Below are 25,081 nucleotides of genomic sequence, written 5' to 3' on the forward strand. Positions count from 1 at the left end.
GTGATTGTGTAATTAGTAGCAATGGGCAAAGTTCTGCTGGTTTTAGCCACTCAATCATCTTTTTAGAGGAAATCATTTTGTTAGTTAACTCTCTTCAATTTTGTTTCAGAATTCCCGAAATTCACTTTTGACCTCTTCTGGATTTGGAGCCTCTCTCCCAACTGCATCCCAGTCTTTGGCATTTGGTGATGGAAGAAGCCAATCAAATGGAGTATTGTCTCCAGCAAACAAGCCTGTTGGGTTTCCATTTGGTTGTAGCACTGGGCAAGAGACTCAGAAAGACTCTGATCTGTCAAAGAACTTATTTTTTCAGTGCATGTCCCAGAATCTGCCCTCCAGTAACTATTTCACGGTCATCTCAGAGAGTTTGGCTGAAGAGCCCTCTAGTCGGGACTCATTCAAGCAGAGTGCAGACAGTCTGGGCTCTGGGATCTGTAAAAGTAAATCTCTTCTTGCAGCAGACACTAAACCCGCAGCCCCATCTGGCAGTTCTGTGGACCGGAAGCTGCCCTTGGAGTCTATGCCCACCCTCACTCCAGCCTTTTCACGAAGCCTCTTGAATACTCGACCTGCAGATAATCATGAAAATCTATTTTTACAGCCCCCAAAACTGTCCCGAGAAGAGCCCTCCAATCCTTTCCTGGCATTTGCTGAGAAAGCAGAACTCAGTCCTTTCAGCAGCTTTGCATCTTCATCTCAGACCGTATCTATATCCCCTTCAGCTATGGGTCTAAAGGCTACCTCTAGCTGGCCAGAATCACACACCTCAACAGACTCCTCTTCTCTAGCTAAGAAGAAAGCCTTGTTTATAACAACAGATTCCTCCAAGATGGTTTCTAATGCTCCTACTTCAGCTGCTGTTGCTGGTGTTCAGAGCCCATCCACTGTGGGGAATGGCCGTTCCAGCTCACCCACTGGCAGCCTGACACAGCCTATTGAGATGCCCACGCTTTCCTCCAGCCCAACAGAAGAAAAGCCATCTGTTGGGCCTGGGCAGCAAGACAATCCTCTCCTGAAAACTTTTTCTAATGTATTTGGCAGGCATCCACCTGGCTTTTTCTCTTCACAGGCAGAGTTTGCACAGGAGAATAAAGCCCCCTTTGAAGCTGTGAAAAGGTTCTCTTTAGATGAGCGGAGCATGACATCCAGACAGGACTCAGATTCTAGTACCAACAGTGACCTGTCAGACTTGAGTGATTCTGAGGAGCAGCTACAGGCCAAGGCTTGTCTAAAGGGAATCCCAGAGCATCTGATTGGCAAGCTTGGCCCCAGTGGAGAGCGGAATGCTGAACTGCTTCTGGGAAAAGGGAAAGGGAAGCAGGCCCCAAAGGGCCGGCCTCGCACAGCCCCCCTGAAAGGTGAAGGGTTCAGGGCAGGGCAGGAATACGCGAGAACATGAAGGGATGGGATACTGTTTTTTGCACTGCACTTTTTCTGTATGGCAAACCTTGTGATTTTTCACCCTGGTATAAACCCTGCATTACTAATACAGGCACAAAATATTAGTAGAGAAAAAAAGCTTGGAGTTTTTAAAGGATGTGATGTTTGATGTAAGAATATCTGTGGGTACATTCACTAGGGAGAAATGGACAAGCTAAGAAAGTTCCGGGCACAGTTAACGGGTATGCTTCAGAATTAAAGTTAACCATTAACAGACTTTCCCATTGGCATGTTGTTCCGTCTATTAAGGCAGTTTTACACTTTCATTTGAAGCATATGGTACTATCCAGTGCTCTGAGGCAGAGGACTGGATTGTATACATCCTTGGTCTTGCCAATTTGGTGGACTCTGTGCCATGTTGGAGGTGAGAAGAGTAAAGGGTTGGAATTGCTTGGAGATGCATTTTGCTAGTTTTTCAGCATTTTGAGTGTATACAACATTATTCAGCCAAATTGTTTTTCACATTCTGCATTATTTCTTTCTAAAATATTCATCACTGAAGTGGTGTGGCATGTTTGGGGAGCCTATTGTAGGCAAAAGTTTCTATCAAAACTAGGGGGAGCAGTCTGCCGTGCAAGGGGTAACCCTGGGTTAATTACTCTGGAAGGAATGCATTTTTCAGAGAGGATCTTGGAAAATATGCTTCTTGGAGTTGTCCATTGCTGTTGTAGTTTGACTGACTGGGTTCTCATTTTTCCCTTTTCATACAGTTGACCAGTCTGTGCTGAAAGACATGAGTAAGGTGAGGAAGCTGAAGCAGTCAGGAGAACCTTTCCTCCAGGATGGATCTTGTATCAATGTAGCCCCTCATCTGCACAAGTGTCGGGAGTGTCGTCTGGAGCGGTATCGCAAGTTTAAGGAGCAGGAGCAGGATGACTCAACTGTGGCCTGTCGCTTCTTCCATTTTCGGAGGTGCTGAATCTCTCTGCTTCATATATAATGGTTTTGCAGCACTTCAAACTTGTGACGTGCTAAGTATTTTGTTCTTGGACTTTTTAACTTACCTGGGCATCCTAATGAAGGTTTTGACCATTCTGAAAAACTGTCACCTGGCTAGAGTTCTATCCTTGTCCTGCAAGGAGAACAGCTGCCATTGCTGTTATCCCCCTTCAGCTAACTCTAAAGCTACAGCTATATGACACTAACTGGATGGCTTCATGCCAGGTCCCAGGAGACTGAATTTGCTTCCAAATCTCAGTAAAATTTCACTGCTGGATAGTAAGGTCCTGTACTGAAATAACTATTCTTTTCCATCTTTCTTTAAAGAGAGTTTGGGACAGAGTTAGGATTTTTAGCCTAGCTAACAACTAATTGAATGTTCCCAGTTCAAAGCTAATGTTGGAGAAAATTTGTAACTGACCTTAAGAGTAGCTGTCTCTCTCTCCATGGTACACCAACCACTTGCCCAATTCCTTAATGGGTTGTAACTCTTGATCTCCTTAACCAGGCCCTACTGACTGCGTGCTTGCATGGTTTGGAGAAAGATAAACAGCTAATTTTTAGAGAAATAAAAAGCAGTGACTCCAATGCACAGTATACTACTACAAAATCATCATCTTTGAGTACTGGCTCACGTACATTCCACATACACCATTGTCCGAGTTTTTTCCTTCAGGCCGGCTCTAGCACCCTCTGGTGCCGCATGCTCATGTGCCGGTATAAGAGGTGCTGCCAGCCATGCACCGTCTCAGTTCCTTCTTACTGCCCGTGATGGTTGCTGGAACGACCCCTCTTGCTTTGGCAAGACTTCTTTTCAGTGGTTTTTGGCCTCTGGTTCATAGTTTAAGTACAGTTTTAGTGCATATAGATATTGTAGTTAGCGTTAGTGTAAATAGATAATCCCTATTGTTGAGGGACTCTTTTCACCCTGGGGCAAGGCTTCAAACCGTGCGCCTCCTGCAGCAAACCTATGCCCATGAGCGACCCACACTCTAGCTGCTTGAGGTGCTTGAGAGAAACTCATGTGAGGGACAAGTGCCATATTTGTCAGGACTTTTGGACGCCACACAAAAAAATAGAGGAATAAGACTGAAGGCTATCCTAATGGAAGCCGCACTCGGACCGGCCTCGGAGCCAAGCTGCTTTAATTCGACACCAAGCACTTTGGCCTCACTGTGAAGGGCTTCTCTGGCACTGTACTCTGCCCAGCACTGTTCATCTCCAGTGCCAAGGAAGAAGCACAAAAAGAGAACCGACAGTGCAGAAGAAGGACAAGCATGACTGCCATCCACTCTACCTGCCATCCCTGTCCCTCTTCAGGGACCCTTCTCATGAGCAACTCCTTGCCAAGGAGTTGCAATCCCTCCTGTGGATGGGGGCCATGGAGAAGGTTCCTCAAGACTTGAGAGGAAGGGGTTTTACTCCCAATATTTCCTGATCCCAAAGGCCAAGGGGAGCTTTGGCCCATTTTGGACCTGTGGCACCTCAATAGATATCTCAAGAAACTGAGATTCTGCATGGTCTCCTGGGCCTCCATCATTCCTTCCCTGGATCCAGGGTACTGGTACACCTCTCTCGATTTAAAGGATGCCTACTTTCACATTTGTGTCGTCTGTGGCCACAGAAGATTTCTCAGGTTTATTGTAAACCAATGCCACTACCAATTCACTGCTCTCCCATTCGGTCACCTTCTGAGCGCTGGGTCTATTGATAAATGAGCAAAAGTCAACTCTTTGTTCCAGTTCAGAGAATAGTGTTTATTTGGGGTAGTGCTCGACTCAACCGAAGCCAGAGCTTTCCTTCCGCAGACCCAATTCCAGACTGTCGGATCAGATATCCAAAGCCATGCTCTCGGTGGGCGACATCCCTCACCTCCTAGGCAGAGGCGTGGCCAGGCAGCTCTGGTTCCCAGCCAATGGGAGCTGCGGAGCTGGTGCTCAGGGTGGAGGCAGCATGCAGAGCTGCTTGGCCATACCTCCACCTAGGAGCTGAGGGAGGGGGATGTTCCCATTTCCAGGGAGGCGCAGAGCCAGTAGGGAGCCTGCCAGCCCTGCCACCCCACCAACCCTCTCCACCCCCCCAGCACCAGCGGAGGTTCAGAGTCGCTGACCCCCTTCACCCCACCCCAAGTACCAGTAGCACCTCCAGGCACCTCCCATTTAGTCAGGGGTACATAGTACAAGTCATGGACAGGTTACAGGCCAAGAATTTTTGTTTACTGTCCATGACTTTTACTAAAAATATCCATGACTAAGGCTATGTTCTAGTCATCCTGGATCACAAGCTAAATATGAGCCAACGGTGTAACATTGTTGCCAAAAAAAAAAGGGGGGGGGGGAAACATCATTCTGGGATGTATTAGCACGAGTTTTGTAAGCAAGACGTGACAAGTAATTCTTCTGCTCTACTACATGTTGATAAGGCCTCAACTGGAGTATTGTGTCCAGTTCTGGGTGCCACATTTCAGGAAACATGTGGACAAATTAGAGAGAGTCCAGAGAAGAGCAACAAAAATTATTAAAGGTTGAGAAAACGTGACCTATGAGGGAAGATTGGAAAAAAATGGGTTTGTTTAGTATGGAGAAGAGAAGACTGAGAGAGGACATAACATACATAAAAGGTTGTTACAAGAAGGAGAGAGAAAAATTGTTCTCTTTAACATCTGAGGATAGGAAAAGAAGCAATGGACTTGTATTGCAGCAAGGGTGGTTTAGGTTTGACATTAGGAAAAACTTCCTATCAGGGTGGTTAAGCACTGGAATAAAAGTTGATGAATCTCCATTAGAGATTTTTTAAGAGCAGGTTAGACAAACATCTGTCAGGGATGGTCTAGATAATACTTATTCCTGCCATGAGTGCAGAGGACTGGACTAGACCTCTCAAGGTTCTTTCCAGTCCTACGATTCCATGACTCTATCTCGAAGAACAACAGTTACAGAAGGTTAGTAACCATTTTATTTTGTTTTTTGTTGAAGAGATGGTTGGGGGAGAGGCGGTGCTTTATGTCTCTCCCTTCATTGGTTTTAAAGCTAAATTAGTACTGGGGTGAGGAGTTTGATTGACCACTCTGGAGAAATAAGTTCTCCTCTTAGAATAGAGAGTTCAGCAGAAGTGCAAGCTTCCTTGATATGTTGTGGTGCCCCCACCAGATGTACATCAACTTTGATCTAGGAGGCTTTCTCTGTGACTAAAGAGTTATTCTTCCTTTGACAACTGGCATTGGTTTCTGCTGAGACTGGTGGCATGTATGGTGGGTATTTTGCATGTCCAGTATAAACCAGGCTAAGATTAGTTCTAACATGTCAGCCATTGAAACAGTTGTCAAGTTACATCAATTTTGTCCCTGGGGACCACATTTTTAAAGGTATTTAGGCATAGCTACACCCAGCATTGCAATGCTGAAGTCTGTCTCTCTTTTTTTTTTTAAAGGGATTTAGGCATTTAGGAGCTGAAATCCTATTGATATGCCTAAATCCTGTTAGAAAATGACTTAGGCTTCTAAATCAGTTAGGCATTGTAATGCTAAGTGCAGCAGCACCTCTAAATACCTTTAAAAATCTGGGCCTAACAGTGTAGGCTGACCTTTGAGTTAGTAGGGAAAGGCTCTGTATTCTGTCTGTCCCCCCCCTACCCCCCCCCCAGTATTTTTTCAGAATCTAGGAAATAACTTGTGCTAAGAGTCAGAATGGAGAACAGTGCACAGGACTTTAGATACTGTCACCTACCAGACCAGATAACTCCAGATGACTTTTATCACCGTGGTCCCGTGACACTTTTCAGTACTGTTGTTTCCCAACCCTAAATCATTTTCCTTATGTAGAGCTCCCCATCACCGCTTGCTTGTAAGGGATGGATCCGTTTCCTATTAGCTGTCTACTGCCATTGCCTTCACATAACCTACTATGCCTTTCCGGATATAGATATGAATTGTACTGGTTGAAGAGTATAGATGTAGAGGAAACCTTTCTTCTCCTCTCTGTGTGCATGTTGTGACGTGGATGGCTGCAGAAGGTAGATAGCAACCATTGTGCTCCTTGTTCACTAGCTTATACTGTTTTGTTTCAGACTGATATTTACTCGGAAAGGTATCCTACGAGTGGAGGGATTCTTAAATCCCCAGCAGAGTGACCCTGATGCCATGAGCCTGTGGATTCCGTCGTCTTCCCCTGCAGAGGGTATTGACCTGGAGACCTCTAAATATATCCTGGCCAATGTTGGGGACCAGTTCTGCCAACTTGTTATGTCTGAGAAGGAGGCAATGATGATGGTGGAGCCACACCGTAAGCTGTTGGTTTTACTCCTTTTTGTAATGTCTGTACAGTACAGTGGAATGGGACTGAAGCAGGGCTATCAAGCGATTTAAAAAAAATTAAACATGATTAAACAATAGAATACCATTTATTTAAATATTTTGAGATGTTTTCTACATTTTCAAATATATTGATTTCCATTACAAAACAGAATACGTGTACAGTGCTATCTTCATATTTATTTTTGATTACAAGTGTTTGCACTGTAAAAAAAATTAAATAGTATTTTTCAATTCACCTAATATAAGTACTGTAGTGCAATCTCTTTATCATGAAAGTTGAACTTACAACTGTAGAATTATGTACAAAAAGCTGCATTCAAAAATAAAACAATGTAAAATTTTAGAGCCTGCCAAGTCCCCTCAGGCCTACTTCTTGTTCAGCCAGTCGTTCAGACAAACAAGTTTTTTTTATATTTGCAGAAGATGATGACCGCTTCTTGTTTACATTGTCACCTGAAAGTGAGAACCAGGCATGCTCATGCCACTTTTGTAGCCGGTGTCACAAGATATTTACATGCCAGATGTGCTAAAGATTCATATGTCTCTTTGTGCTTCAATCACCATTCCAGGGGACATGCATTCTGCTGTGACGGGTTCTGCTCGATAACAGTCCAAAGCAGTGTGGACTGACGAATGTTCATTTTCGTTATCTGGGTCAGATGCCACCAGCAGAAGGTTCATTTTCTTTTTCGGTGGTTCGGATTCTGTAATTTCTGCATTGGAGTATTGCTCTTTCAAGACTTCTGAAAGTATGCTCTACACCTCATCCCCCTCAGATTTTGGAAGGCACTTCAGATTCTTAAACCTTGGGTCGAGTGCTGAGCTATCTTTAGAAATCTCACATTGGTACCTTGTTTGCGTTTTGTGAAATCTGCCGTGAAAGTGATCTTAAAACCAAATGTGCTGGGTCACCATCCGAGACTGCTGTAACATGAAATATATGGCAGAATAAGGTAAAACACCAGGAGGCATACAATTCTCCCTGAAGGAGTACAGTCACAAATTTAATTAATGCATTATTTTTTTTAACAAGCACCATCAGCATGGAAGCATGTCCTCTGGAATGGTAGCTGAAGCATGAAGGGCCATAAGAATATTTAGCATATCTGGCATGTAAATACCTTGCAATGCCGGCTACGAAAGTGCCATGCAAATACCTGTTCTCACTTTCTGGTGACGTTGCAAGTAAGAAAAAGGCAGAATTCTCTCATGTAAATGTAAACAAACTTATTTGTCTTAGCGATTGGCTGAAAACCTAGTAGGATTGAGTGGACTTGTAGGCTCTGAAGTTTTACATTGTTTTGTTTTTGGGTGCAATTATGTGGTTTAAAAAAAAAAACCCACAACAAAAAAAACCCTACATTTATATAAGTTGCACTTTCATGACAGAGATTGCACTACAGTAATAGTATTTTTCAATTCACCTCATACAATTTCTTTGGTTTATCATTTTTACAGTGCAAATTTGTAATAAATAATATACACTTTGATTTCAATTACAACGCAGAATACAGTATACATGAAAATGTAGAAAATCATCAAAATATTAAATTTCAATTGGTAATCTATTGTTTAACAGTGCAATTAAAACTGATCAATCGCGATTAATTTTTTTAATCCTGCTTACTTTTTTTTGAGTTAATCGCGTGAGTTAACTGCAATTAATTGACAGCCCTAGACTGAAGGAATAAAATTTGATCCCCATTGTAACACTTCTGCTTTCCTTCTTCCAAAGAGGAGGTTGTGTTTCTTCCTCTAGAGTGTGAGAGAAACTGAGACCATCTTCAGGGAGTTCCCTCTTCCGTCAGAGCAGTTTGTCCTGTGAAAGAACAAATAAGTTTGCCAGAAACTGTTAATTCTATATTAAATAAGGAAATGCAAAAATTATTTTCCTTCAGCAACTGACTGACCCAAGACCCTGAGAAAATGGAAATGAATGTAATCTACTGTTCACATAGGCAGCTCTACTTTGGGATAGAGTAAGACTTTGAGCCACTGATCATGGATGCATATGCTATTTATTGTGATTTCTTAATGGCTGAACTTCTTGAATCCACTGCAGACTGCCTGTACAACCAAAATTCACTCCTTTGCACCATCCTAACATAGTACAGCCCTCATCTCACCCCATCTTGCCTCCTCTAATGCCCCAAGAAAAAGCTGAGCTGATTATGGGTCCAGATGATGATGTCATCATGTAGCGCAAGTAGAGTAGGGGCGTTAGGGGATGAGAGCTGAGGAAGCGTTGTTCTAAGTCAGCCATAAAAATGAAGGACGATCCCTCACTCTCTCAGATCTTGGGAGACAGGCCAGTCCTCGCTTACAGACAGCCCCCCAACCTGAAGCAAATACTCACCAGCAACCACACACCACGCAACAAAAACACTAACCTATCATTGCAACAAAGCCTGTTGCCAACTCTGTCACACATGTATTCAAGGGACACCATCATAGGACCTAATCACATCAGCCACACTATCAGAGGCTCGTTCACCTGCACATCTACCATCATGTGCCAGCAATGCCCCTCTGCCATGTACATTGGCCAAACCGGACAGTCTCTATGCAAAAGAATAAATGGACACAAATCAGACTTTAACAATTATAACATTCAAAAACCAGTCTGAGAACACTTGAACCTCCCTGGTCACTCAATTACAGACCTAAAAGTCACAATACTCCCACAAAAAAACTTCAAAAACAGACTCCAATGAGAAACTGCTGAATTGGAATTAATTTGCCAGGTGGACACCATTAAATTAGGCTTGAATAAAGACGGAGTGCATGGGTCATTACACAAAGTAAAACTATTTCCCCATGCTAATTTTTCCCCTACTGTTACTCACACCTTCTTGTCAACTGTTGGAAATGAGCCATCCTGATTATCACTACAAAAGTTCTTTTTCTCCTGCTGATAATAGCCCACCTTAATTGATTAGTCTCGTTATAGCTGGTATGGCAACACCCATTTTTTTCATGTTCTCTGTGTATATAGATCTTCCTACTGTATTTTCCACTGCATGCATCCAATGAAGTGGGTTTTAGCCTACAGAAGTTTATGCCCAAATAAATTTGTTAGTCTCTAAGGTGCCACAAGTATTCCTCATTCTTTTTGCTGATACAGACTAACCCAGCTACCACTCTGAAACCTAAGAAAGAAAGTGTAACTTTCCTTAACTCAAATGGTTCAAATTTTTCTTCACACTTACAAAATCAGCTTTACCTTTTGGTAGAAACCATGAATAGAGAGCCTTCCTGTTTAAAGAAAAAATTTCAAGAAATTGAGTATGTAAAAGAGGGAAACAATATTTTTGTAATTAAATATATTCTCTGTTTAAGAGTTAAAACCAGTGGGTTCTCTCTCACTTTGTAACTTTTTTTACATATTTACAACATCCAGCTGAAAAATTGTTACCTAGATTTAAATAGTTTGCCTTTTTTTTTCAAAATTGGAACAAAGTTATTTGACACACCTACCAACATTTACAAATTGTAATCCTACAGGTTTTAGTTTATATTTACATTAATTCAGATAAATGCTCATGAATTTTGATACATATTAGCAGTTTTACACCCATGCCCACCTTATGCCTATTGTATGTACTCCCCAGATACAGTTCATTCTTTAGTCACCCATCCACTGGTTCTGTATGCGTACACCCCCCCAGACATGCTAATTCTATGGCTTTTCCTTATAGACACTTCTAGTCTGTGGAGAAATCTCCACCAATTAGCTGCCTTTCCCCTACTTGAAAGGGAAGGGCAGCAAATCGGAGCTGCTACACATGCTGATAGCCAACTTTATCCTTCAACATGTGCAGCAGGTAGAACTCTTGCCTTCCAGCCACATAAACAAAAGACTGAAGTACTGGTGAAGTACTCATTTTGTTAATACCTAGCTGACTCTCTCAGATCAACTCCTCATCCTTCCCTGGATTTTCCTGCCTCCACTTTCACTCGCGACAGTGAAGAGTGTGAAAATACTGCCGCCTCTTGTCCCATTAGAGAAATTGTTGCCTAACCAGTGAGGTCCCAGTCAGTGGGTAAGATTCCTGGAACACCCTTAGCTCACCCACCCTTGGCCAGTGCTGTCTCCCTCCCCCGCCTCCTACCAAAAAAAATTACAAACCACCCAAACATGAAACAAATGTGTTGCTGTCTGGTGGCTCTCCTCCCCTCCCCCACCCCCCCAAGTCTCTGCCCCCGTGCATTGCCTGTGATATGCTGCCCAGTCCACTCACATACCCCTGCTCTAGTGTGAAGGCTTGTATCCTTCCATCCTGCTATCTTTAGGGGGTGGCCCCGTTGTGCAGCCCCCATCCCAGAAGAGCACCAGGATCTTCAGGGGAAGGGACATGCCACTTCCCCCACCCAGCAGGGCCTGACTTTGCTGACAGACTGAGCTATGCTAGATTCTATGATCCAGCTCTGCCAGCGCAAGGAGAAGCTCCGTTCCTGTGGTGATATAGGGGTATTGCTGCCCACAGGTCTCCTTCATTACTCCCAAATAGCTTTTGCATTGAGACCTACTCTAGTGTAGACTGTCCTGTGCTTCAAGATAGCATGTGGGGCTACGCACTGGGCTGTGCAATCCATTATCCAAGTGTTCATTCGTGAAATGTTCCTCCTTTTCTTTGTAGAGAAAGTAGCCTGGAAGCGAGCTGTCCGTGGTGTGAGGGAGATGTGCGATGTATGTGAGACAACCCTCTTCAATATTCATTGGGTTTGTCGCAAATGTGGTTTTGGAGTCTGTCTGGACTGTTATCGGCTGAGGAAGAACCGTCCACGTAGCGGTGAGTACCGGATTTGTCCACACCCCTTTTAACTGGCTAGTTTCCAGGTAAAAAACTCGTGAGAACTAGCTGAGTTTTTAAGGGTGAGTTAGGGAGTACTGGTGTGAGAGGTTGGAGGGGTTTGACAAAGTGGGGGAGGTGCAGAGTGAAGATTTTTTTCTGTTCTGTTCTGCCCTGTACTCCCCTGCTGCCATCCTATCTTCCCTGTTCTTCGAGTGCTTGCTCATGTTGATTCCAAGTAGGTGTGCATGCACTGCGTGCACAGTCGTTGAAAGGTTTTCCCCTAGTGGTACCTGTTGGGTTGGGTGTGGAGACCCCTGGAATCGAGCCTTTATGGCGGTGTATATAGGTCCTTGCCGACCCACCACCTCTTCAGTTCCTTCGTACTGCCATTGACAGTCGTAAGAGCTGCATGTCTCTCTTGTCTTGGCAAGTATATTTCCTAGTGATCGGACTCTTGATTATCCTGTAAATAGTTCATTAGTTAGTGTTAGTCTTAGTAGTTAGTTAAATAGAAGTGGGGGGCTTCCCCTCTTGGTCTTCGGAGCATGCCTCAATCCCAAAGGTTTAAGATGTGTGGTACCTGCCACAAGCCCATGCCTACAGGGGACACCATGACTCCTGCCCTAAGTGTCTGGGGGTGGCACATCAGACCAGATCACTGCAAGATCTTCAAAGGGTTCTGCCCGTGAACAAAGAAGGAAAGGTACTTCAGGCTCAAACAACTCCTTATGGAGGCAGCCCTCCATCCCCAGCTGGCTCCGGGCCACCAGGACTCTGCACTGAGTACCTCCATGTGAAGCACTCTGGCATCCGTTAGAGAAATGGCACCAAGGAAGGACTCTAGGCATAGAGACCCTCAGCACCATCACTCCCCGGCCCTGAAGCCTGCGGAGGCAACACAGCACCACTCTTGCTCACCGGTGCCGCATAAGCGGCACAAGAAGATGGATAGAGGGTGCTTGCCCACAGTGAGAGCAGTGTGCGTCCTGTGCTGGGGCATCTGGCGCCGGTCTCACAGGAGTCAGCACTATTGACTTCGGGCCTGCAAAGGGGTCCGGCAAGTCGGATGCTGTTGGATTCTCCTGCTAGAGTGTGCCACGTGGAGTAGCTGGATCTCCCTTCCACCCCAGACACATTTGAGGCAGCCAGGGGCTTGATTGCCATGACGGCTCCGCAGTCCCGCACCAGCCAAGACAGACCCGGCACCATCTAGAGGCAAGCCTGCAATGATGAGGCATCACTCGCCTTCTCCGCTTGGCACCACCGTGGTCTACGTGCTCAGGTTCCTCATGATTGGACTCGGAGGCAGATTCCTACGATTCTAGGCGCAGTTGTCACCGATCAGAGCGGCGCTGCTACAGGCAGGAGATGGGGATGGTGCTGTGGCAGGAGCCTGCGCAATGGCTTTTCTGGACCCCATGGTCATACTACCAGCCCAGGGCACTTTACTCCAGGGACTCCCAGTTTGTAATTTCAGAAGGACGCACGCCTTTACCACCTCGGCACCAGCCCCCGCCTCGAGGCACCGAGACAGCTTCTTTCCATGGTGCAGAGCCCCGTCCAGGTCCTGGATCCACCACTGGCACCAAGGCCACTGTCCGCGCTGAACAGCACGGCACCGAGCAGAACACGTCCAGAGGGACAGGAGGGCCTGGTACCGCCTAGGACTTTGTCATTGTCCTCGATGGATCAGGTGGTGGCGGGGTCTTTGTCCACTGGGCCACCCCCTCGTTGATAATAGAGCACACCAAGAACTGTTGCGCAGGGTTGCCCATAACATGGGGCTACAGGCTGAGGAGGTGGTCGAGTCTGATGACCCCATTGTGAACACATTAACCCCTGAACATCCATCCAGAGTGGCATTGCCACTCATTAAAATGATTCAAGCCACTACAAATACTTTGTGGCAGACTCCTGCCTCATTCCCCTTACAGCTGAGGGGGTGGAAAGGAAGTGATGCCGATGCCCCCTTTGCACCATTCATTGGCTGCCGCATCAGAGCAACAGCTGACAGCACCGGCAACACTGGGCTTGGTGCATGAAGTGTACTTAGAGGTCAGGTTAGAGGAGCGAGTGCCCACTCCAAAACCCCTTTCTCTGTGGAGGATGATGCTCTGGGGCCTCCCCCAGTGGTCCAGTCCTCATCCTCATCCCCACATGAGGTGGTGGCGGGGCCAGCCTCAAAGAGCACCAGGCCCTGCTTCGGTGGGTGGCTGAGAAGTGATGGGCGTGGAGGTGGAGGAGATGGCTGAACAGGCACTCTCGGCATCTACTCCTGCCCATGATGCATGATGGGGATCTTAAAGGCCACTGGCAAACTCCATCGTCAATACCTCCCAGCCAAAGGGTTCGAGTACTTGTAAACCCACCCGCCTCCAGGCTCACTGGTCCTCTCTGCGGCCAAAGAGAAGGCCAAACAGGGGCACCCTAGTTCGACCCCCAAAAATAAAGAGGCCAAGAGACTGGACCTTTTTGAGAGGAAGATTTATTCCACTGCCAGCCTTCAGTTCCGGGTGGTGAACCACAAGGCTCTTTTGGGCAGATACAACTTGGGACTCCCTCCATAAGTTCAAGGAGTCCCTACCCCAGGAGTTTGGTACCCTGGTGGAGGAGGGTACTGCAGGAGCGAGGTGCTCCCTCCAAATGGCGTGGGACGTGTCCGACTTGCTGGCTAGGGTGGTTGCATCGGCAGTGGTTATGAGGTGCAGCTCCTGGCGTCAGACTGCTGGCCTGTCACAGGAAATGCCGGCCTCAAGTCAAGATCTCCCATTTGATGAGAATGGTCTCTTTGCAGAGCAGACTGATGCACGGCTGCATGGCCTAAAGGACACTCTGGCCACCCCTCACTCTCTGGGTCTGGATACGCCACAATCAGTGAGGAAGCAGTTCCGGCCGCTGCCAAGGCTTTGGCAGCCTGGACAGGGGTCTGCAAGAAGAAGGGATAGAGACACGAGCTTTAGTCATCGCTGCCACCCTTCCTCCTCCCACTCCCCCGTGAACCCCAGCCCGGCAAAGCATCTTGGGGGCCAGAAGCACTCATTTTTGAAGGTGCGCTTGAGGTGCGTCTCAGTCAGCTCCCCAGATCCGCCTTGTTCTTTCCTCAGCGTCTTCGTCCCTACCATTCGATCTGGTTGTGGGTCCTTGGACCACTAGGTGCTAGGGGGGCTTGAATCTCGTGCTGTCGCAGCTCATAGGGGCCCCCCTTTGAGACTCTGGCTTCCTGCTCTCCTCTTCTTCTCTCCTGGAAGGTTTCGTTCCTGGTTGCAATAATCTCTGCACACAGGATGTCTGAGATCAGGGCACTTACTTCAGAACCGCCCTGTATGGTATTCTACAAGGATATGGTGCAGTTGCAGCTGCACCCAGCTTTCCTGCCCAAGGTAGTTTCCCAGTTCATACCGGCCAGGATATATACTTACCTGTCTTCTTCCCAAAGCCTCATAAATCAGAAGAGGAATGCAGGTTACATGCCCTGGACGTCAGGAGGGCGCTTGCCTTCTACATTGACAGGATAAAGCTGTTTTGCAGGTCAACACAGCTGTTCGTTGCAGTGGCAGACAGGATGAAAGGCTGCCCAGTGTCTGCTCAGAGGATTTCATCCTGGATCACTGCCTGCACCCGCTACTGCTATGAGCTGGCGAAAGTGCCTCCGCCGGCAGTCGTAACAGCACAGATCATCTAATTTGACCTTCGTATATCGCAGGCCACAAACCCCACCCAGGACCTGCACACTAAACCTAACAACCAAAATATCACAGCCTACAGGAGACTAAACTATTATGTGCCACAAGCAGAGAATAGGAGGATCCAAGCTGCACAGTGCCTGAGGCCCCTGCAGAGTCAGGAAATTAATTTAGTTATACCCAGATAATCCTGTCAAGTGACCCACATGCTGCAGAGGAAGGTGAAAACCTCCCAAGGTCACTACCTATCTGACCAGGGGAAAATGCTTTCCAGACCCCACATATAGCAAACAATTAGATCCTGAACATGTGACTGAGAGAGTGTTTGGTGCCACATCAAAAGTCACATCTCCAGCTGAGGCCATCTCTGGTGCTTCAGAGGAAGAAGACAAAAAACCCAACAGGATACATTTTGTGTGTGTGTGGGGAGGGGAACCTTTCCTGACCCCTGCAGGTGACTGGCTGCTGCATGAGATTTAGGGACATAAGCGGGAAGGGACCTCAAGGACTTCCAAGTCACCCCCCCCCCATCACAAGGACCCCCATCATACAATCCCACTTACAAATTTGTCCAGCTCACTCTTAAAACTAAGTAAGTTATCCCACTCCACCCCACAACTTCTATTGGGAGGCTGTTCCAGAACCTCACTCTTCTGATGTTTAGAAACCTCCTTTTAATTTCCAGGCTGAATTTTTTCATGGACAGTTTATACTCCTTTGTTCTTGTGCCAACATTGTTCTTGAACTTAAATAACTCTTCACCCTCCCTGGTGTTTATCCCCTTCCCACTCCCAATGTATTTATAGAGAACAATTGTATTCCCTCTCACTCTTTGTTAGGCTGAACAAGCCAACCTCTTCCTGTCTCCTCATAGGCAATAAGATGGCCAGAGGAATGGAGGGCCTACTGGCTCTTCTCTAAAACAAGGGGGCATTGAAATTTAAAGGCAGCAAGTTTAAAATGGGTACAAGGAAATATTTTTTTATATAACACAAAATTAGCCTGTGAAACGGACTGCCACGAGGCCAAGAGTTTAGCACAGGGGAGGGCAATCTATGGCCCACAGGCTGGATGCAGCCTGTCAGGGGTTTCAGTCTGGCCCGCGGGGTTGCCATCCCTCTGGCACCGTGGGTCTAAGGCAGGATCCCTGCCTGCCCTGGCCCAGCGCTGCTCCCAGAAGCAGGCAGCACCACTTCCCTGTGGCCCACGGGGGCAGGGGTGCAAAGGGCTCAGTATGCTACCCTCGCCTGCAGACACCGCCCCTCACAGCTCCCATTGGCTGGGAATGGGGAACCGTGGCCAATGGGAGCTTCAGGGCTGGTACCTACAGGTGAGGGAAGCGCACAACAGAGCCGCTTGCCCCACACCACCCTCAGGAGCCACTGCCAGACATGCTAGTCGCTTACGGGAGTGGCGCAGGGCCAGGGCAGGCAGGGCGCCTGCCTTATCCCCGCTGCATGCCACTGCCATCCTGGAGCTGCTCAAGGTAAGTGGGGCCGGGCCAGAGCCTGCACCCTGAACCCCTCCTGCCCCTCAACCCTGTTGCCCTGAGCCCCCTGCCGCACCCCTTCTGCACTCCTGAGCCCCTTCTTGCATACCGCACCTCCTCTCACACTCTATCCCGCACCCCACCGCCCTGCCCCAGTCCTACATTCATGGCCCTGCATACAATTTCCCAACCCAGATGTGACTGTCAGGCCAAAAAGTTTGCCCACCCCTGGTTTAGCAGATTAAAATAAATAAAAATCAAGAGTTTTGGAAGCAATATAAACCCTGAAGCTTTAGAATATAAATAAACCTGTAACAGTGAGGGGGTTAGCCGGAAACTGCCTATGGGCAGATTATTCTATAGCTGTCTTCTACAGGGCTTTTTGCACCTTTTCCTGAAGAATCTGAACTGACCATCTTTGGAGAGAGGATATTGGACTATATGGACCACTGATCCAGTCCAGTATAGCAATTTTTGATTCTAGTAATTAGTTTTGCATTGTGGCAGAGGTTTGTTTTTTTTTCCTGAAGTCAAAGGATGGTGACATCCTATTTTATTCCTGGGCATGTAGGAAGTGCCTGTTCTCTCAGTGTGAAGAGTAAAATATGAATTATTTCAGTGCTCACCAGGGGCAGACAATCAGATTTTGTGTGTGGCTGCTCCGAGGTATGATTTGCTTAGTGTAACCTTCATTGAATAAGCATTCTTCTCACACTTAATAAAAAAGCATAAATAATTACAATTATTTGGGGTGTGTATATATATTTATTAATCATTTGCATTGGAGTAGTGTCTAAAAGCTTCAGTTGGGAACAGGTCTCTGTTGTGGTAGGTGCTATACAAACAGACTAGACATATAATCCCTGTCCAAAAGATCTTGGAATTAAGTTTAAGATACGATGCCATGAGTGGAGTATGAAATGGGAGATAGAGGAGTGGCGTAACTATAAATTCATGCTGTTAAATAGGCTGATATGGTGGGCACAACTTGATGGTTCAAAATCAGGCTTTTAAAATAAACTTCTTGTCTCTCAGACTGCCTTTCAACCCAGTCATCGTTAATTGGCTGGCATCTGGTAGGTATCATGGCAGAAGTAGATTTTGAGAGATTTGAAGATGGAAGGATAGCTGCTTTGCAAATCAGTTCAAAAAAGGCATTCTGTGTAAGGCACAGCAGAGAAGAAGTAGACAAATGGATGGACAAGGCTGTCAATCATTGACTGGAGGAATGGGAGTGTGACAAATTAAGCAGCAAGGGATAGAATATGAAGAGCTCTAAAGATTAGAATTAGAAGCTGGAATCTATCTAATGGGGGGGTACTGTGATCAGAGCAACATGATTTAGCAGCTTTGTTTTTGTATGAATTGGAGTGGGCAGAGTGGGAAACAAGAAGTTGATGTGGGTTCCGTACTGATTGACTTTTACTGCAGATCCCTGAGTTACCATTTCACAAAACTTTGTGCTCACCAGAACTGGGAGGTGGTTAATCCATTGTTCTTTGCAGCTCTGAGATTAAACTGAAGCAACAAACAGTCACATAGAGCTTGTCTTCACTGCATTGTTAGCTCAAGGGATAACTTAGCTTTGCCACTAACCAGACTGCTGTCCGTGTGCAGAAATACCTGGCTTAAATAGTGCTTTGAACTCAAACCAGCTGGTTCTTGTACTGCAGAGGAAGCAAATTACAGCTAGTAATCTGTGGGGATTTAGCAGTTTGAGTTACAACAGCTCATCAGCTGCTAATCAAATCACTCTCTGTAATTTGAGTGTTTTGTAGTGTGGTTGCTCAATCAGGATATGCAAGCTAGGCTAGCTGGAGTGGAGTAACAAGTATATTCAAGTCTTGTGTTACAGCAGCACAGCTACAGCGCTGTGGCAATGCTGCTGTAGTGCAGATGCTTTCTACAGTTACGGAAGGGTTTTTTTATCACCGTAGTAGCTAGGTTGATGGAAGCATTCTTTTGTCCACTTAGGCGCGCCTACACCATGGGTTAGGTTAGCATAACTATGCCAAATGCACCCCCTGAGCAATGTATGTTATGTTATGTTAGTTATGTCTATCTAAATTTTAAGTGTAAATCAGGCCTAACTTGAGCTAACTGTTGTAGTGAAGAAATATATACAGAAACAGCTTGCTGCTCTGTAAAGCTTCAGTGACTTTTTGCAGGGTAGTAAATGACATGGTTCTGTCCATTTCAGAAACAGAGGAGATTGGTGATGAGGAGGTTTTCTCATGGTTGAAGTGTGCAAAGGGGCAGTCCCATGAACCAGAGAATCTTATGCCAACACAGATCATCCCTGGAACAGGTAATACTTGAACTGCTTCCTTCTGGTTTCCAGATATCTTCTTCCCTATTTTGGGAGGCAGGAGAGGAGGCAGTGTGATAGTTTTGTTTTCTAGTTGTCTCCTTATTTGGGAGGGATCAGGGAGGCGGTAATATGGGGGGAAAGACATTCTCTTGGAGGAAGGTGGGGAGAAAAAGATGAAAATAGTGCAGATAAGAATAAGTTGCTAATATAAGGTGATAAAACATTTCCAATATGCTGCTCCTAAGATTTGCAGACATGAAGCACATGACTCTTGTTTTAATTTTCAGAAGTCTTTTCAAAAGATATGAACCAAATGCAGTTTAATTTGTGAGGACGGTACTAGTGCTCTTGTCCTCTGAAGGAAAATAAAAGTATTCAGTGTTATAATGACGTCTCTGGATTTTGAAAGCCAGTCCTGTGTGTGCATAGTTATGCAGCACTATCAGATTAACACATGTATCTTGATCATGAAACCTTAAAATTTAGGATTCTTGTGACTAGTCAAGGCCTCACTTCATAGTTTTTATGGGCATATATATTAAAACTTGTAACTTTCTTCCTAGCTCTTTACAATATAGGAGACATGGTACATGCAGCCAGAGGCAAATGGGGAATTAAAGCCAACTGTCCATGTATTAACCGACAAAACAAATCTGTGTTGAGACCTGCTGTCACAAATGGGATGTCACAGGTATGTGAGCTGGGAATCCGTAGATAGAATTCCTATGCTTCACCTTTGTGGACTCTGAATATTGCATTCATAGATATTAAGGCCAAAAGGGGCCATTAGATCATGTAGTCTGACCTCTGTATAACATGGGGCTTAGAATCTCAGTGGCTTCTGCTGGATGTCTTGACTCAGTCAGGATTATCGCAGAGCATCGCTACTGCTGGCACCCAGAAACTTGTTGAGGTAAGAAGCATATCGTGCCCAATCTTTGCTAGCTGGATGTCTGTGCTAGGCTTTTTTTTTTCTTCTTTAGACGTTATGGTAAAAGACTTATGGTATCTCTGCCAAAACCTTGAAGGAAAAGTACAATGGGGAATATGCCATAATGCATTTCCTTTATTTCTCATGGCTTTCTGAAATATTATCCTGATTTGATATATGCATAGATTTTGCTGTCTCTTTGGTAAAATTAGCAGGATGATGATGATGTGGGACTTCAAACATCCACATATAAGCAGTAAAATAGCACAGGAGGACAAAGTTTTGAGAAACAATTCTTGACACTTGAAATGATTGACTGCTTCTTGGAATAGACAGTTCTAGAACACACAAGAGAAGCCACTATTCTCTACTTAATCCTAAGTAACACAAATGAGTTAATTCAAGAAGGAGTGGTAGCTTGAACCACTAAGTGATAGTGACCACATTATAATTAGGTAGTTTCAGCATCCATGGGGGAGAAAGGGTATCAAAAAATGACACTAAATTTTAAGAAGGGAGACATCAATAAAATGAGAAGGTTAATCAAAAAGACTGTTTTTACTTCCTTTACTTTTAATTTTAGAGGTGGCATAGATGCTACTTACAAGAACAATAAGTCTCAAAAGGAATGTGTACTGATGAAGAAAAAGGAAATGAAGAAGCCAAGGGATAAACCATTATGGCTAAATGGTACATTAGAGACGCTATTTGAGCCAAACAAATCCTTCCACATTTGAATATCTGACCCTAGTGAAATCATTAAACATGAGTATAAATTACACCAGGGAAATGTGAGAGGCGTATTAGAAGTGCCAGAAAGTATGAGGATATTGCTGAGAAGCTAAATGATTTCTTTGCATCAATCTTCTCTGCAGTGCATATTAGAGATATTTACTTCAAACCTGCTCTTTTCTGGCAATAAAGGTGAGGTACTATCAGAGACTGAGGTGTCAGAAGAAAAGATGCTGGAACAAACGGATGATTTAAAATAAGTCACCAGGCCACCTAGCAAAATATGTAATCTCTCATTAAAAACAGCTACAGTCCTAGAGGATAGGAGGGTGGCAAATATGTTGTACCTGTATTTAAGAAAAATGTCTGAGAGCAGCCTGGGGAATTGCAGACTAGTAAGTGTTATATCTGTACTTCGCAAATTGATTGAAACAATAATTAAAAATATAATAGTATAATATTTTATTGGTTATGATTAAGGCTATGTTTTAGTCACGGGTATTTTTAGTAAACATAATGGACAGGCCACAGGCAGTAAACAAAAATTCAAAGCTTGTGACCTGTCCATGACTTGCACTATATACCCCTGACTAAATCTTAGGGGGTTGCCTGGGGGTGCCACGGGTGCTTGGGGGGAGAGGGGCGGCAGCGCACAGCCCAGGACCTCCGCTGGTGCTGGGAGGGAATGGGGATAGTTGACAGGGCTGGCAGGCTCCCTACCTGGCTCCGCATCTCCCCGGAAGCGGCGACATCCCCCTCCCTCAGTTCCTAGGCGGAGGCGTGGCCAGGCACGTCTGCGTGCTGCCTTCACCCCAAGCACTAGCTCCGCAGCTCCCATTGGCCGGGAACCACGGCCAATGAGAGCTGTGGGGGCAGTGCCTGCATGCAGAGGCAGCATACAGAGGTGCCTGGCTACACCTCTGCCTAGGAGCTGAGGAATGTTGCTGTTTCCGGGGAGCCCCCCAAGGTAAGCGCTGTCCAGAGTCCTCACCCCATCCCATGCCCCTGCCCTCTCCTACACCCAAACTAATGCTGCTGCTGGGGGAGGTGACCGTGGTGGCTCGAGACTGCCCCAGCAGTGGCCAGTGCGACTGACCCAAAGGCTGCCTGAGCTACATGGGCGGCTCCCGGGCCAGGTGCACTGGCTGCTGCGGAAGTCTTAGAGGTCACGGAAAGTCATGGAATCCTTGACCTATGTGACAAACTCACAGCCTTAGTCATGATATAATAGTCTAACTAGCACAGTTTCTGTAAAGAAAAACTCTCTCTCTAATCGGTTAGAATTCTCTGACTGTTTCAATACAGTCATGGATAAAGGAGAAGCGGTTGATTGTAACTATTTAGACTTTCAAAAGACCTTTGATAAAGTCCCACTCAAGAGACAGCCAAGGAAAATAATCATTACTGAAAAATAAGCTACAGTACTGTCATAAGTCAGAGTGGAATTAAATAGTTAATTTTCATCCTGGCAAAAGATTAACATCAGGGTGCCACAAGGTTTTGTAATAAGTCCAGTGTTTAATATGTTTTATTAATGATCTGGAAAGGGGAGTGAGTAGAGAGAGAGCAAAATTTTCTTGTAATAGTTATTTAAATAAGTCTGAGAAGATTGTTAGGAAGTTGAGAGACCTAACCACTCTAGGTGAATAGGCAGCATGATGACAAATGAAGCTCAATGTCTGCAAGATGCAGGGAAAAAATTAAACTGCAATGGACTTTACAAGGTTCTAAAACTAAATAACTCTGGAGAGGGACCTGGGTATCATTGTAGAGCAGGGGTCTCAAACTCAAATGACCACGAGGGTCAATGAGGACTAGTACATTGGCCCGAGGGCCGCATTACTGACACCTCCCCCCTGCCGCCCTCAGCCCTGCCCCCACTTCACCCCTTCCATGAGGCCCCGTCCCTGCCCCACCTCTTCCCACCCCTCCCTGCCCCCATTCCAACCCCTTCCCCGAAATACCCACCCCAATTCCGCCCCCTCCCTGCCCCCGGGGGGTGCAGGAGGGGTGCGGAGTGCAGCAGGGGGGTCAGGGTGCAGGGTACAGCAGGGGATTGGGGTGCAGCAGGGGGCTCAGGGTAGTGGTTTGGGGTGCAGGAGGGGTGTGGCAGGGTCGGGGTGCAGGGTGTGGCAAGGGGCTCAGGGGGCGGGCTCTGGCCCAGCGCGCACTGGGGGCAGGGCAGGCTCCCTGCCTGTCTGCCCACCCTGCCCTCTGTGCTGCTCTGGGAAGTGGCCGGAACTTGGGGGAGCAAGGGCACAGGGGCATGTGTTGCTGTTGCTTCAGGCACCGCCCCCAGCATCTCCCATTGGCTGGTAACGGGGAACCGCAGCCAATGGGAGCTGCTGGGGGCAGTGCCTGAAGCATCATCAACACATGCCCCTGCGCCTCTCTTCTCCCATGTTCTTTCCGCTTCCTGGAGCAGCGCGGGAGCAGAGCTGCTCTAGGTAAACGCTGGGGGGGGGGGGGGCTGTGAGGAGGTCGCAGGCCACAGAAAATAACTTTGCGGGCCGCATGTTTGAGACCCCTGTTGTAGAGCTCAGTGAAGAGGCAATGTGATCTCGTGGATAGAGCACTGGACTGGGACTCAGGAGTCCTGGGTTCTATTCCTGACTTGGTCACTGTGGGGATAATGATGCTTACCTTTGTAAAGTGATTTGAGATCTACTGATGAAAAATACTACATAAGAGAGAGCCATTTATTATTTCCTATTCACTTAATGAAAACCCCCTCTCAGTGTGCAGCTGCAGGAATGGAATGGGATTGAGAATAGTATAGAAAATCCTATAATGCCTTTGTTTAAATCAATGGATGCTGGATTAGATGAAGTGTGGATCTGATTAGTCTGGCATTTCTTATGTGCCTATGTTTTATTGCCAATATGAAATATTTATTCAGATTTCTAAAATGGGACTATGGGCACCTATCCCGAAATGCCTAGTCCATAAAATAAAAACATGAAGTAATGCAAAAAGACTGCTCATAAATATATCCTCATGTCTTATGTAGCAACTAAAGACCCCAGTTAGGTATCAGAACCCCATTGTCCTTGGCATATGATAAACTGTGAGCTCTTTACAGCAAGGACTGTTTAAGCATGTGACAAGAGCTGATGAGTGGATAAGGGGGAAAAAAAAGGGGGGTGGTTTCAGTGTTACTTTGCCCTTCTCAACTTCCCACAATCTCCATATTTATTGGGATTGGGGCTCCACTGTGCTAGGTGATAGAGATGGATGCATGCAGGCCTGCCCCAGATTAACAGTATAAAATAGCATATTGAGAGCTGGAGCAGTGGACACACACAAAAAATAAAAAATTGTACATTACATTATATTCACTTCCAAAAATGCATTCATAAAAGTACAGATCTGATTGGTCACTGAACATTCAAATCATGAAGGTCTTCAAGCCATTTCAAGGATCTTCATGGCTTTGGAGTTAGAAAATCAATAATCTCCACATTCTTTTAAGATAAAACATATTAAGCCTTCTACCAGCCTCACAGCCCACCCTAGTGATAGATTATCACCATGTCATATTGTTGTTGTCTGGTTAATTTTTTCCCCCCGGTCCATCAAAAATGTAATTCTCTTCCCAAAGTCAGCATTTGACTGCAGCATGTGATATCTTTTTTGTTTTTAGCTTCCCAGTATAAATCCTGGTGCATCAGCCTCTGGAAGTGAGGGCACCTTCTCCAGTGGGGCAGGGGCAGTAGGGTTGAGGCAGCTAGAAATGGACGCTGATCCTAAACCTGAGGCCACAGATGGAAGAACTGAGGAGTCTGCGAAAACAGAGACCTCGCCAATGAGCAACCCCACTGAAACAAAATCTAGCAGGCCACTGTGTCCAGAAACATCCCCCTCATCAGCCTTGCACTGGCTTGCAGATTTAGCAACACAAAAAGCAAAAGAAGAAACAAAAGGTGAGGAAACGATCTCCCCCTTAATGTTTGGGAGCAAAGGAGTGCTGCTTGGTTACCATCCTTGGAGGGAGTCCCTAGTGCTTAGGGAAGACCAGGGTTGTTCCTCTGCACTTGCCTCTTTGGATCTTTTTTCTTTAAATAGGGGTTAACCATGTAGAAACCTCCTGAAAGAGATTGTGAAGTAACATACATGCAGGAGCTGGAGGGATATGGGAGTGGGAAGGGAGGCTGGAGGGGTGGGCATATTTATCCAGTACCCATTCTGTTATATATGCTGTGTCTTTTCTGTGAGAGTATGTAGAAATGATCTCCTGATGTAAAGTCTGATTAACATTCACTTCAGATAAGAATTAGCACCAGTTTCCATAAAGTAACTAAAATTAATTTTAGTGTTTGGCCTGCAATATAAAAAGTGCATTTCCTAAACACCTTGAGGCTGAAGGTATGCTTAAGGAAGGGGTCTTCCATTTGAAGATTTAAAAAAAAAACACACAAAACTAAACATCAGGAAAGAAACGTTTCATT

General features: G+C 45.8%; 1 protein-coding gene across 2 annotated transcripts in view; it reads left to right on the forward strand.

Moving 5' to 3' along the window:
- KDM3B (lysine demethylase 3B) overlaps nt 1-25,081 on the forward strand; it is a 113,594-nt gene that overhangs the window by 62,272 nt on the left and 26,241 nt on the right. For both annotated transcript variants that reach the window (XM_045027268.1, XM_045027269.1), the window contains 7 exons: nt 110-1,358; nt 2,151-2,352; nt 6,445-6,659; nt 11,332-11,484; nt 18,860-18,967; nt 19,534-19,661; nt 24,277-24,556. In XM_045027268.1, coding sequence (XP_044883203.1) covers nt 110-1,358; nt 2,151-2,352; nt 6,445-6,659; nt 11,332-11,484; nt 18,860-18,967; nt 19,534-19,661; nt 24,277-24,556 — 2,335 coding nt within the window. The remainder of the gene's footprint in view (nt 1-109; nt 1,359-2,150; nt 2,353-6,444; nt 6,660-11,331; nt 11,485-18,859; nt 18,968-19,533; nt 19,662-24,276; nt 24,557-25,081) is intronic.

The sequence above is a fragment of the Mauremys mutica genome, chromosome 8 (genome assembly GCF_020497125.1).
Source record: "Mauremys mutica isolate MM-2020 ecotype Southern chromosome 8, ASM2049712v1, whole genome shotgun sequence".
Classification (NCBI taxonomy): Eukaryota; Metazoa; Chordata; order Testudines; family Geoemydidae; genus Mauremys; species Mauremys mutica.